We start from the raw sequence: 14,375 nt of genomic DNA, 5'->3' as shown, positions 1-14,375 counted from the left end.
CACCTGCCAGATAAAAGCAATTACAAAATATTGGTGTTCATCTGTCAATATATGAACCCTTGTTACCCATCATTCTATAGAACTGTAAGATACTGATATTTCTCTTCAATACATATGCATATTCTAAAAAATATTATACAAAACTGTTTTGTTTTCCAATCATTTTATATTTATATTAAACTCATATTACTCACTAGTAATTTTCAGTTTCTGATAAGCATTTATTAATCAAAGGCAAATTTTAATTTGAGCAGCTTAAATTTTGGCTATAACATTCTTTAACACTAGTTTTTCACTGTGACAGTTGATAGAGATCAAAACCTGATGGCAGAAAGCTTTTAGTATGTGCAGTTCCCATTACTACTCCAGAAAGCAACAGGAATGTCTTTCCCTACTATTTTTTTTTCCTGGAATATCACAAATACTTTCTCCTAAAAATTCTGTAGTTCTAGATCTCATTCTCAACCTACACAAGGTTATAGATACACAACAGTATCTTGTACTTTCTGACTACCATTAAAATAAAAAAACACTAAGAACTTTTATTAATCAAGGGATCTTGGTAATGTCCTAAGATCTCTTTTCAATGACTATTGTCAGTGCCTGTATATCTTTAAATAGCAAAAATCACCACTGCACTAATAGGAACCCCAAATTCTGTCCCCCCTGCAGGTTAGATTCCCTCTTGTGCATCATAATTCTAGATTACATTAGACGCACTTGGGCACTAATCTTCATGCCACTGTGACTACTTAAGAGTGAATACAGTAAGCATACTGATGTTCAACACATTTGTCTCACACAAGAAAGCCACACATGGGATTGCAGTTCATGTTCAGCTTAGTGGCTTATTAAGAAAGCTTTAGCAACTTCAGCTTGGCTTTTTCAGCCTCAAATATGACACCATATTACATAGGTAAAATTTGTTAACTCCTCAAACTGATCTAGTCACGTGGCATAGAGCAATTTGATAGAGTTCCTTGTTCTCAGTTCTGAATGGGAATTAAACTTGCCCTGAAAAGAGGGACAGGGAATTAGTTAGGCTGCAAGTGACACAGAAGTGGGAAAGAAAGTGAGAAGTGAAGATATAACGAGCACCAAAGAGAATCTGGAACAATTCAGTACTTAAGGCAGCAAATACTGGTGAACTCTTGATGATTACTCAGCATACTATTTGCAGGATATGCCTGTTGCAATTAGTTTACTACCGAGTACCTATTTCAAGAATAACTTGAGTTGGGGAACAAAGGACTACCTGCCCAAAAGAGAGTCTGTAGTCCAAGCCCTAGAAGGTCTGAGCCTACATTCAGAACAGTCTTGATGCATTTCTTCTTTGTCAGTCCTATTACTATTGCTAGTTTCATGTTTCAAGTGTCAAGACATGTAGATGTGCTGGAGGATGCATGTTTTTAGTATGGATTGATCTGTCGAGTCTTCCACAGAAAAAAAAGATTATGAAAATCCTGATCTCATCTGTCTTAAATAGTAAGAGTGTTCAAGCAAAGAGGAAATAAAACCCATCTTGTTTAAAGCTTCCTAGAAAAAAAAAGTGGAGCTAACTGCTCTACTCAAGGTCTTCCTTTAAAGAAGTCAAAACCAGATTTAGAACAATTTAAAAAAGCAGTACCAACGAAGTTATCTGCTTTCATTAAATCACATTTTCATATACTTTGGCTGCAAACTGCTTTGGCTTCCTCATTTGCTAAATGGTCTCATTGACAGAAGAAAAAATAAGCTGCTTTTATGAGTTATTGAATGCTTCCTGTTGTACCATTTAGTTCAGCAGGAACCAAGCATTTAACTCTGCTGGTTTTATGTTGTGCTTCAGTAGTTTTGTATTTCTTCAGAAAACTCTCAGATCAACTGGACTGGTTCAAAAAAGGAATGTTAAAATATAAGTGGTATCTTAACATGTGTTTGAGGTATGGATATCACACCTTTTAAAAGGAAATAACATAAGCAATTAGTAATCTCTTTCTTCACAAGAGTTTAAAGATCTAATACTGTATGCATAGGATGTGGTTATTGTTTCTTTGTTGATTTTTTTTTTAAAAGATAGAGCACTATTGGAGAAAATTTGTGTTATTTGGAGAGGTCACAATACAAAGAATGCCTGGCCTCCTGGCAATTAGTAGACATTCTAAGTTGGAAATGAACGTACTTAAAGAAACTAGATAACATCAAGAAGCAAAAAGGAATAAGTAATTGGAACAGCGAAAGAATGAAAGTTAGGCAACTCTAGAATCAAGGAGTTTCTGTTTGAAAACCCCCGTCACAAGTAAAACAATCTCTACATGAATTTCCATGGTATACTGCTCCTGCATATTGGCAACATTACAGCACCCATCTCCCCTTCCCAGGAAGGTTTTTAGAAATTAGTACTAGTTGGTGCTATGTCATTCAAAAGCCATTATTTCAATTTTGCCCACACCCCCAGTCTTATTGTCTCTTTCAAATGACCAGATCCTCCAGCACTGACACAGTCAGAAATCTCCGTACCAGGGGAAAAAAAAAAAAACAAACCCAACCTGGTGGACAGGTATTAGCTCTGCTCAAGAAAAAGGTACTTGTAGCAGATTAAGCAGCCCAAATGCAGTCCAACCTCCGACTCAAGATGCTGTATAAAGAGGGAGTAGCACAGACAGTGGAAGGGCAGGGAATGAGCCCTGAAGAGCAAAAGCAGCAACCGCTAAAATACTTAAGCCCCTTCAGTTGTGGAAGCTCCCACCTCCCTCACTCTGTTCTGAAGTACTAGAGTTACTGTACTTGTCTGCATACCAAGATCTACTACAAGAGCACCTGAGAATAAATCTTTTCCTCAAAGTTTTGCTGCTTAAACAGAGGAAAAATTCTGCCCACAAAGAAGTATCAATTGAGATACATGGCTGTAGTCTCAGACTGAAGCCCTCCTTTGGCTGACTTTTTAAGAGAAAAGCATTTCTGTACCTTCCCAAGCAGTACTGAGTCTTCAGCAGCATGTTTACCTGATGTATGCAACTCTTTAGTATATAGAGCTCCCAACCTCTGCCAGCACAGGACCAAGATACACAGCTGGCAACCGAACAGCATGAAGACAAATTGCTTCAGAGACTGCTAATCTTAATTAAATATCTGAAACTGTTACCATATAGTATCCCACATAAAAATCAAGTGTAGTTACTAGTTATGATAAAATGAAGTTCAAATTAGAAATTCATCAAAAACATCTGAAACACCTTGGAGATCTTATGCCTACTTTCGCTCCTAAACTAAGGAATGTTTAAGATAATGAAGGTTAAAATAATAGAATTCCAGCTGCATTCCAACAGTAGAGGTTTTCCAATATACTCTTGATGATCAGAGTAGGAAAATAAATGTCAGAAATTACACCATTTAAATAGAGAATACCTAGGGATCTTTTTCACTAATAACTATGAAAAACACAAAACCCAAATCAGTGGCTTTACTGGCAGTCAAAATGAAGAGACACAAGACAGCTGTTCCTCAGATAACAATCTATCAGCTTTACTAAGAATGTCTAAGGGGACGGATATTTCCTAAATACCCTTGATTTTTTTTTCCTGACTTAAAATATTCACTTAGTAACAACCTACCTCAGCCTCTTTTCAGGGTAGGTTTTTAAACTCTTACCTCTGTGGCAAGACAGAGCACTAAGATGTAAATGAAGTTTATGCAGAAAGGTAAATGTGGTAACTAGTGTCCTTTCAGTGACTTTACAGTGACTCATTCTAGACTTTCAAAAAACACATCACTAACATCACATACCACTATTGATAAGAGAAAAAAGTTTCCTGTAATTTGAAAACATGGAAACAATTTCTTTACTCAACAGTCAGTACTTGGAAAATTTATTAAACAGAGGCCATAGAAGGGCTTCATTCTAGAGAAATAGTGCTAGAGGTTTAACTAGGGGAAAGAGAACTAGCACAATCATGGACTTCCTTTACAGTTGTTCTTAAAGCAGCTTTGACATGGTTAAACATGGGTAAATGCGACAATTCTCCGAATCTGCCAGGAAACACACCAAGAAGGAAGTGATGTTACCCCCTGACCAGATCAACCTAACCAACAGAAGAGTTTTCCTATTGAGATTACTCACACATAAAACTAGTTTTCTGTAATAGAAATGTGCTCTGCATCTCCACATCCCAAACTAGCCATGGACTATTTTAGGAGGATAACAACAAGTCACTAATCTCAATGGAAACGGAGAGAAACATTAAAATGCAGAACAGAGTCCACAGCTTTCCCAGTGTCCATGCTTCACTGGCACAGTGCTCCTTACCTTGGCCAGCTGACTAACATTAACTGATAACTGCAACTTATTTAGCCTCGCCTGAATTTCTCCAAAACCATTTTTTCTTACCCCTCTCATTTTTTAGCCTGTCCTCCCTTCAGCTGTTACAAGGAAAGCTTAAACAAAACCCACAACAAAAAAAAATCCCACCAGTGTTGAATGACCAACAGGACCAACTATATATGATCAGAACACCTTCTCTTACAGACCAGAAGCGTAGTGAAGCTTGGTAGGTTTTCTTGAGAGCTTTAAGAAAGTATAGAGACAGACCAGAAGTAACAGTATTTTAAAGGTAGATATTAAGGAATTAAAAGCATTTGCATGTTGTAGTTTGAAGCTATCACACCAGATCAAGTGATAACAAGAAAGATTAATTCCCTGAGGAAGCAAACCTCAGGGAATTCACTGATGGACTACTAGCATAAACAGAATATCCATTTCTTGGTCCCAGCTGCCTATTTCTTACAAAAGGATGAGACAAAAGGGGTTTCTACCTCCATACTGGGTTTAAGCTGTTCTCTTCACATGATGTTTCACTTTCTCACAGAAGTGAGAGACCTGCATTCTACAGCTGAGTAGTTTTGGCCAAACTATCAGCCTAGACATCTAGAAATCCATCATTCAGTTTTTAATGATTAGGTAAAGCATTTTATTCAAAACTGAGAAGCCTGTTAAGTACTTGATGTGATGCTTGCTTCCTAAGGGTTTTATGACTTGAACTGGTGATGGGAAAAAAATAAGAAAAGGGCAGAGGAAAAAACAAAAGCTGACAAAGCACACCTTTGCTCATACACAGCATCAAGGTTTTTTCTCCATTGCTTCTGTGAGTTGGGCATTCCAATTATGTCATCATTAAGGAATGTCTCAGACTTTTCTGAGTAAGAATGTTCATGGATTATTTTCGCACTTCAACACATTTACGCAGAAGTCTAACAGATCAGCATCAAGAACTCAATGCCTAAGATAAAATGACATTCAGAATACATAAAAATAACTTAGTACCACAGCAAACTGAGATCTTGCTACAAAGTTATATCTACTATTAAATGATAGAACTACCTCCTTCAACTTGTCATTATAGCTAACCAGAACTAAGAATGACCTCAAACTGTGATTTAAATCTAGCATTTGTCTATGTCAGAACAGTTCATGTGTGGGAGTAGTGACGCTCTGCAAAAGTTAATGCCAATGTCTCACACCTACACCTACACAAACATTTAAAAAATATATGATTTAGGTCAAGCATTGCTATGGACCATGTGGACCTCGCACAGAATCCCTAGGTTTTCCCCTGCTTCCTAGAAAATCACCGTTTCCCACACACACAAAAAATGAAGGTTATGTGGAAAGTTAACTTCCCCTCTTCATCAGCTTAGAAATAATAATCACAAGCAGACCTATTTATGATGCTTCTTATTCAGCATAATTAGTTTGAGACATCTATGCTCCAAAATTAGTTACATGCACTTTATATTAAGTGTTGTATTTGAAGTCATTAAGGCAAGCCACGATTAAAAGGCCCTCCACTGCTGACATCAGGTCACAGCATTCCAGTGACAAGCTGAATGGAAAAGAATGAGAGGCAGCTCTTTCTCTAATGAGGAAAAAGTTATCCAGTATCTCATCCTCATATTGAGACTTGCTGGTTCCTTAAAAAGCAGGTTTTGTTGAAGCTGTAGGATCCATACCATCTTTTAGCTTGCTAGCTTTGAAAGTTAAGACTTTACAACTCCATTAGTATTTTTTGTTGTTGTTGCAGATGTTTCAGACACCTTTGAGCCTGAATACCTAAAAGAAAGTTCTGATTTTAAGTTTTATATTGGCTATAAAAAACACCAGTCAAATATCTATTTGTGTAAGGTTCTACAGGCAAAAAAAGAATCTTTCACAGCACAATAGAAACATTTCAAGACAAGTCTGCAGTGCGAAAGAAAAGACATAAGAGGAACTTGCTTCTATTAAACCACTTGTGTTTTAAATGTATGAAGTTAACACTCAAAACATGTAGTGCACAATTATACAAGCTATATTTCAGACTAATGTAAGCTTGAGATCAGTAGTTCACTGAACTCTAACATGGAAACTCATAAGAAGCACATACCACAGCCACAAAATGACTTCATGCTCCGACTATACATAAAGAAAGTACAGTCACTCATTTGTACATAAGAATGGATCTTAAGAGGCTACAGATGAAGAAATCATTAGCAGGTGATCATTTAAGATGACAAAAAAAGATTGGAACTTGAAACGCACTTCAGTAGGAAACAAAAGAAAGCAACCTAGAAATTGAGAAAAATGGAAAAACATAACTAAAGATTGCATCATACAAAGAAATGACTGAAAAGGAAGGAGAGATGATGTGAGTAAACCAGTGAAGATGAGACAGTGCAATATCATGACAAAACAGGGACAGTGAAGTCTTTGCATGTAAAAGGCAGACTTACAAAATGGATTACCCTTCAGGCACTTACCTTCTTTAAATGCCCATGATATTAAAAAAATTGCATACAATTCTGACACCCATAGCTTAGGCAGAAATATGGAAAGGGAATAGGAGAGAGCTATAAGATCATTAAGCACTGAAGATTTGATCAGTCAAACCACAGAAAATAGACTTTTTTCACATAAAAAATCCAATTCTAATGAGTGAGAGAAAATAGATAGTTGGATTCTTGTTTCACAACACCAGAACTATAGTGCGTTTTGGAAGACCCATATTAGCCAAACAAAGTTATCATGATGACCAGTGTTGAAGTAGGAAAAAAAGCAAAGTCAGCTACTGATTCCTCACCTGCAAAACCACATAGTTTGAAATCAATAAAAACAATTATTTTACAGATAGATTGCCGACACAGAAAGAAAAGGTTGACCTGAACTCAGCTATTCTCTTATTATCTGTCTAGAATATAACTGAGTCACATGCAATACTAACTTATCTACATAGTTTTAATGTACTCATCACAGCGTTATCTAAGCATTATGTGATCAAATGATTGCTTTATCTTTTAGTAGATTTGGTGCCTGCTGCACTACAGGAAAAGATATTCAAAGTGAAAATTCTTTATGCAAGCTCCATCAAATTTATTTGTACAGTCATTTACATAAAACAAGTTGATCTTATAGAAACAATATGAGAACATGTTACTCAACCTGATCCTCACATGCTGTTAGCAAGATGGTAACCAAGAGTTAAGGAGCAATAAAAACCTGTTTTATGAAGCAAGTTAATACCATATGTGAAGAGTTGAAAAAGATGCAAGTAGTTGAGCTTTGACACCATAAAATGAAGTTATCTTGAAGGAGAGATTTCAGAGGGAAATCAGACACTAGCATTACCAGTTAAAAATAAGGAAACTAGACAAGAAGCACTGAAGGATTAACAACTAAGAAAACCTTTGCAGACAGACAACAAAATTCAGGTAGAGAAACACTGTATGAATACATTAAAGACAGTCTACAGTAACCCATGAAGATTTCTCAAAGCCAAAAAAATAGAAATCATTTACAGTTCTCTCATTAATGGAGAAGCGAGTTCATAAGAAAAAAGGAACAGAGCATAAGGAACTGCACAAGGGCTACAGAACGCATCTTCAGATTCTGAAGAGATAAATTAAAATTACTGGTTTAAGTAAATAATGGATATAAGTTTTGCAACAAATCCTCCACCTCTGATCATAGCAGAAAATTAAGCGCAGACAAGAACATTTGCTGAAATTAAAATGTGTTTTTTTGATAGTATGCTTCCAACCTGATACAGCGTCGAAAATTACTAATTACAAGTAAAAACAAATACAGAAGAAGTCATACGGTGCTTGTACAGAAACAATTACTAGAAGCTCACTAGTACATCCAGAAGGTAAATGTAAGGCCTTCGCTTACAGAGGAGGCACACTCAGCAAGATAGCATTACCCCACTTTGCAAAGTAATGTCTTGTATTCACAACAGGTTAAAAAGAGAAAGTGAAGGAAAGGAAAAAGGTAAAAAAGTAAGGAGTATGAAGTACATGTTTAATATCATCACTTGTTACCTGGATTTCTAATTCAGCAATATGCTGCTGGAGTTCAGCCACGGCTGCTATGCGGTCTGCCTCACGGAGCCGCACTGCCATCACTTCTTCTTTACTCTGGAAGGAAGAATAAATTAAAGCTAACCCGTAACAACAGCTTCAATCAACGACTGCACACTGTTTGTACTCAGAACTACATAAAGAGAACTCATGCTGCAGAAGAATACCATGCCTACAGATAAAATATATTCTAAAGACCCCCAATTTTTTTTTTTTATAGCCCATAGAATTGTGTGAACATCTAATACTAAATCCAAACTACAATCACCTAATATCCATGAAACTTTGAAAAATATTGTCCACAAAGGTCCAGGTCTAAGAAACATAGGTTTTGTTCTATAAACACTACAATGTAAATTAAGAAAAAAAGTATCAACAAGCTAATAACAGAAGATCAGGTCATTCTTGAGCTTCTGCTTTTGTTAACAGACAGCAAAGATACACTGAAGTTACTTATCTGTTCTTAATTGCTTTTAGAGAAAGGTGCAATAACAAGATATTCTCAACCTCATTTGTGTTCAGCTATCTTTGTCACAGTATGCAACAAAGACCTGCAATACCATTTAGGATAAAACTCTAATGCCTGTAACTAATGAACAGATTCCTGCTGTAAGTTTAATAGTGATTTGCAACTTGAGTTTTGACAAGAGAAGGAAGTTTCTCTATTTTCTGTTTTAAGAAGTCAGCCCTAAAGACTTGAGAACACAAAACTACCAGTTTTATTTTGTCACCAGCTTGGTACAACAACAGAAAAGATGGACAGATAATGGGTCAAAAAAACTTCCAGCTAGAGTGCAACTTCTAGAAAAGAGACAGGTGAGTCCCAGGTACAACTTTCATGGCAGAATGGTGGAATTCTGCAAACTATTGTTATACAAAATAACTGTAGGTTAGTTACAGTATTGCAGCTATTTTAATGTGTGCTTCATTTAACCTGCGCTTCAAATTGACAGCACTTAACAACTCTTAATTTTTTAGACAATTTGATTGAAGCTGAATTTAACATGCCAAAACTTATCCTCAGTAGCTACTTGAAGAGATGCTGTATGTTTTCAATAAGAGCCCTGTAATGAAATTGCATTTTCTACGGTATCTAATTAAGAGAATCTGTAGTCAGCTAATTCCATTTTAGAGGAATCCAAAGTCAAAGCTTAGCCATTATTGGTAAATTCTACGGCATGATTGCCTGCATGAAGTCAAGCCCACAAGTCTACAGGATCACATGTAGTTAACTGTAAGCTAAGTGACTGTCTTTGGCTTGGTTTGACTTGAATATCTGAGATGAGTCAATAGTGTTGCTCTAGATAGCACTGATGCTTTATCACTGAAACAAGGCATGTGCTCAATAAATACCACAGGAGCTGACAGGAGAGGAAAGACAACTGGGGTGAAGACACAGCTCTTATGTTATAAGTTCTTTAACACAACTGATTAGAGAGATTATTGCTGTGTTTCAAGAAAACAGTTTGAAGTGAAGTCCTTGCTGTAGAGGTGGCAATCAGATAAAAAGAAAAAGCCTTAATGTAGTACACACCAGTAACAGAAAACAGTAACTGCACAGGTACTATGAGATGCAGCTTGCTACACAAGTTTTAACTTCTACTTAAGTATTTTAAGATACTGTTTCAAGAGAGACAAGCTCCAGAACATAGCTGTTTGTTTTTTGTTGTTATTGCTGTAGTTCAGCCCTTCACACTTGTATCTCCTAACACAGTAATCATTGGATACACAGGCTTTTTGTAAACCCAGTTAGAACAAAAAAAGAAGTAATGTCACAACATTTTGGCTTGACAGGCATAACAATGCTTCCTTCTATTTCAGTTTTTACTTCACCTCTCAAAACTTAAAGTTTCCCTTAGTTCACACAGTGAAATAACCTTAAACAATCCCAAGCAGGAACTTGCTTCATTGCTTGGGGGACCTATAATAGCCTCTTCCAAAACAAAAGATTTGTTATGATTCTTAGATTAAGCTAATAAAAAATCACCCTTCCAGTATTTTGAAAACGTAGAGTCAAGGAAACAAACCAACTGTCAAAAGGACAATGTCTCTTAATACCCTCTCATTTTTCACTTAATAGTATATCATCATATAGTTCGTTTGAAATTGAAGTTTTTCATGAATATGAAATAACAATATAAAGTTTAATGAGTGTGAGAGAACAGCTGAACTCATGTATTGCTCAATATTCCTTAATTTTTTGATGACAACATTCGTATTAAATCTGTAAAACAATGTACTACTCCTTTTATATTCAAAAGGCCTTCAAAATATTGCCTACACCCCACACAACATCAAAAATTAACAAGGACCTTTACTGTGAAAAAGCAATCCAAAGTTACAGAATTCACTAAGACACGTTGCCAAGATGTGAATGTAAAATAAATCAATAAGAACAACTTCAGCATCAAAAAAATAGCACTTGAAAACAGTGATTTTGCTAAACAAAACAGCTGATGGAAGTGATTACGAGGAGTGATTTGTTTCCTTAGAGTTTTTGATAAGAGTCAGTAAAATTTACATCTTCACTGCACCTGAGATTCAGGTTCCATTTAAGACATGAAAACCTAACAAAAAAACTGGAATGCTTTAGAGAATAACTAGAGTATGTCCAAGTTATTCACTGTTCTTAAATACGTTAAAAACTGAATTGTACAACAACCAGCTTCATTTTCCTTATGGAAAGTACTAAGGTAAAACTAGCAAAAAGTTGCCAATTACAGATTACAGAATATGACTCTGATTAATGATACAAGGTATGATCAGCTTAAATTATGTAACAGCATCTGCTCTCAAGTTGCCAAACCTGCAACCACAGTACAGTAAGTGGAATTCACCTTATTACAGGATGAATCTTAATATACTAATAACTAATAATCTATTTAGAAATTACTGGCTGCTCAGCTCTAGCTGATTTTATAAAAACTCTGCAAACACCTTTTGGAAACAGAGTGAAGTTAGAAGTTGTTTTAATGTCTCCAGTACGTTATGTCTTAATTACAGTTTTTTCCTAACTAATACTGCATTTTTCTGAGGCAAGTATCAGTAGTCATTTCAGGAAAAGTTTCATCCAAGTTAAAAGCAAAACCTTGTAGGACTAATCCTTTATTGCTTTTCCATATTGTATGCACATGACTGAAAAAGAAATTATTAGGGATTGGTTATGTATTTAGTTACAAAATTAATTAAATCTGAAATTAAAACATCAGGTAGAGCTCTGGTGCATTGACAGTAACGAACACTTTCTTGCCTGGTATTTATAGGCTGATCTCTTAAAAGCTGTTTACTATTTAGGCAATGAATACCTTAACTCTTTTCTGTGCACCTCTCCATTCAAATACAGTTTTTACTGCTGTTTTTGAATCCAAGCTAGTTCTACAGTAATAGTGTTGAATTTGTCTTCTGTCACTAAGACAATCAGAGTACACAGTGATCAGAGTCTATTGAGTAAGAGTGTCTTTTTACTCTTTACACACAGACAGTAGTAGAGTAGAACCACACTTTGAAGTCAAATTTTATCTTTGGGAGACCACAAAGCAGCAGCTCTGTCAAAACCTCAGATGATTTTGAGACAGTAAATTTAAGATGACACTGTCAAATTGGAAAATAAAGTAGTGGAAAATACTACAAATTACACATACAGAAGCAGGCAAATAGTCTATTCGTGTTGTTTACCTTACATTCAATCTCCGCTTGTCTACGTTTTGCTTCATTCAGCTGAGCAAGAAGTCCTTTGTTCTGTGCAGTAAGATACTGTACCTTTTCTTGCAGGCTGGTAATCTCCAGCTCTGCCCTTCGCAAATGGTTATTCTTGATCTGACTCTGACATTTATAAAAGAAAAAAGAAAGCACATAAAGGAGCAATTTTTTAATATTAGTTTACCTCCATAAAGTCTGACAAGACAGACTTGACAGATCATTTGCTATAAGAAAAGCTTGATGGAAGCTCATTCAGAATTTTTAAAACATAATCATAGAAGTTTGCATAATATTTGTTTTTACAACCAAAATATTTCAAGGGTTCTTAAGTAGAGAATTCGTTTTAAGAACAAGAACACAAAGTTGCTATACACGTTCCTACTTATCTTGTACTTAGGTTAGTCAAAGACTTTGTGAACTTGCATCCCAATTACAATTACAAGCTGGTGCAACCAAGAAACATCGGGTATGCCGAAATACTACATGCACGCTTCTCTGACCAGTGAAATCCTGGAAGTAATACAGTACAATTAAGATCAGTGCTTTAATACAAGACAGATTGCTTTTCTACATGAAGCTGTGCATAGATCAACACATCATATGAGAACCACTGCATTTGTTTCAAATGGTAGCTAAGCAGCATAAGCACAAAGACTTGATGCTTAACACTGAAATGAGAACAACCTAGAGGTCTTGTGGTTACCGCATGTAACCCGGAGCACAGGATACCTATGCCCCCTACTGACTAAAACAGACAGACAGGAAAAACAATAAAACATAACGTTAAGAGTATTAATATTTAAATACAAGGTTTAGAAGTTAAGGCAAGAAAACACTTTTACCCAGTTACTACAAAAGAAAGTGGTGCCCTTGTCAGTAGTAAAACACCACATACTGTGTAGTCATCCTATCTCTCTACAGTACTACATCCTTACATCCATGGCACGATTTCCCAGAAACCTGTTACAAACACTTATCAATCAACAGCACATTCAATATCAATTCAGTTGGGAGCCAACAAATGTAATATGAACGTACCAATTGTAGTGGTACACTACAAGTATCCACTTTCAGATTTGACTGGTTAACTTGCACTGCAGTTACATAATAAGGACCTTGGCAGATAAGTTACTTTTTGCCTATCCTGCACATCTCAGTAATGCTAAAATACACTTTTTCTTCTTGACAGGTGAAAGGTAAAGCTTCTGCTGAAAAGTGACAATGGGCTATTGTTATGCCAAGATTCCTGTTTAGTAACCATATTCATGCTTTCAGTAGATGATCTAGTATTGGCAATTTCACCAGAAAGAAAAGCACTGTCACTTTAAGACTTGAAATTACTATAGGTCAATCATTGATTAGGTAAATGTTTGTGAAGGTGGAATTAAGCATACTTTTGTTATCATACCAGTAACAAATGAACAAATATTCACACACATACAGAGTTTACCAATTAATCCAAGTAAGAAACTGAGAAATCTTAGTCCTGTAAGGGACATTAAAATACGCCAGATTGATTGTATGCACTTGATTCTCCCTCCTAATCCAAGAGCTGGGAAAAAAAACAGTTAAAAAACAACAGGATTATGACATTTTAGAGCGAAAGTCATGCCCCTAAATGGTACAGACCATTAAATAGTATTGGTCATCTGCTACTAACCTGTCAGCATTCAGGTCAATTCAAATGTTAAATATCATACCTGTGCTTCCATCTCCATCATTCTTTGTTTGGTTTCTTTCAATTCAGCCTGAGTTTCTGCTTCTCTCAGTCGGACTGTCATCAGCTCATCCTGTAGTTCATTCACTGCGTTTTTTCTTGGAGGATCTTTCCACCTCCCTGCGGTGCGAGCTAGGTGACGCTAAAAAAAAAAACACGTCATTGCTGATATATCTCATCTTTCCTGGTGTTCCCTAATTTCATTTAAGTAATTTCCTTCAAAGAATTCCTCAATGTCTCAGCTGTATGGTGCAAAGTTGCTAAGAGTGCTACTGTTAGGTCTAAAAACTAGAAATCCATGCAGGCTTTTTTGGGGGGAAGAAGTACTTGAAAGCAGCCCTGAGGAGAGGGACTTGGGGGTCCTAGGGGACAAGAAGCTAGACATGAGCCAGCAGTGTGCGCTGGCAGCCCAGAAGGCCAACTATGTTCTGGGCTGCATTAAAAGAGGAGTGGCCAGCAGGGAGAGGGAGGTGGTGGACCCCCTCTACTCGGCTCTTGTGAGGCCCCATCTGGAGTACTGTGCCCAGGCCTGGGGCCCCCAGCACAAGAAGGACATGCAGCTCTTGGAACAAGTGCAGAGGAAGGCGACCAA

The 14,375-nt window shown here is 36.5% G+C and overlaps 1 protein-coding gene across 7 annotated transcripts in view; it reads right to left on the bottom strand.

The window, feature by feature from the left end:
• The window catches only part of EVI5 (ecotropic viral integration site 5), a 66,792-nt gene that overhangs the window by 18,745 nt on the left and 33,672 nt on the right, over window positions 1–14,375 (bottom strand). For all 7 annotated transcript variants that reach the window (XM_021404788.1, XM_021404783.1, XM_021404782.1 and 4 more), the window contains 3 exons: window positions 13,767–13,925; window positions 12,043–12,189; window positions 8,329–8,424 (listed from right to left, as the gene is read on the bottom strand). In XM_021404788.1, coding sequence (XP_021260463.1) covers window positions 8,329–8,424; window positions 12,043–12,189; window positions 13,767–13,925 — 402 coding nt within the window. The remainder of the gene's footprint in view (window positions 1–8,328; window positions 8,425–12,042; window positions 12,190–13,766; window positions 13,926–14,375) is intronic.

Source organism: Numida meleagris, chromosome 7, assembly GCF_002078875.1.
Source record: "Numida meleagris isolate 19003 breed g44 Domestic line chromosome 7, NumMel1.0, whole genome shotgun sequence".
NCBI classification, from domain to species: Eukaryota; Metazoa; Chordata; class Aves; order Galliformes; family Numididae; genus Numida; species Numida meleagris.
The sequence above is the reverse complement of the archived record's forward strand: the minus strand, read 5'-3'. Positions and strand labels throughout refer to the sequence as shown.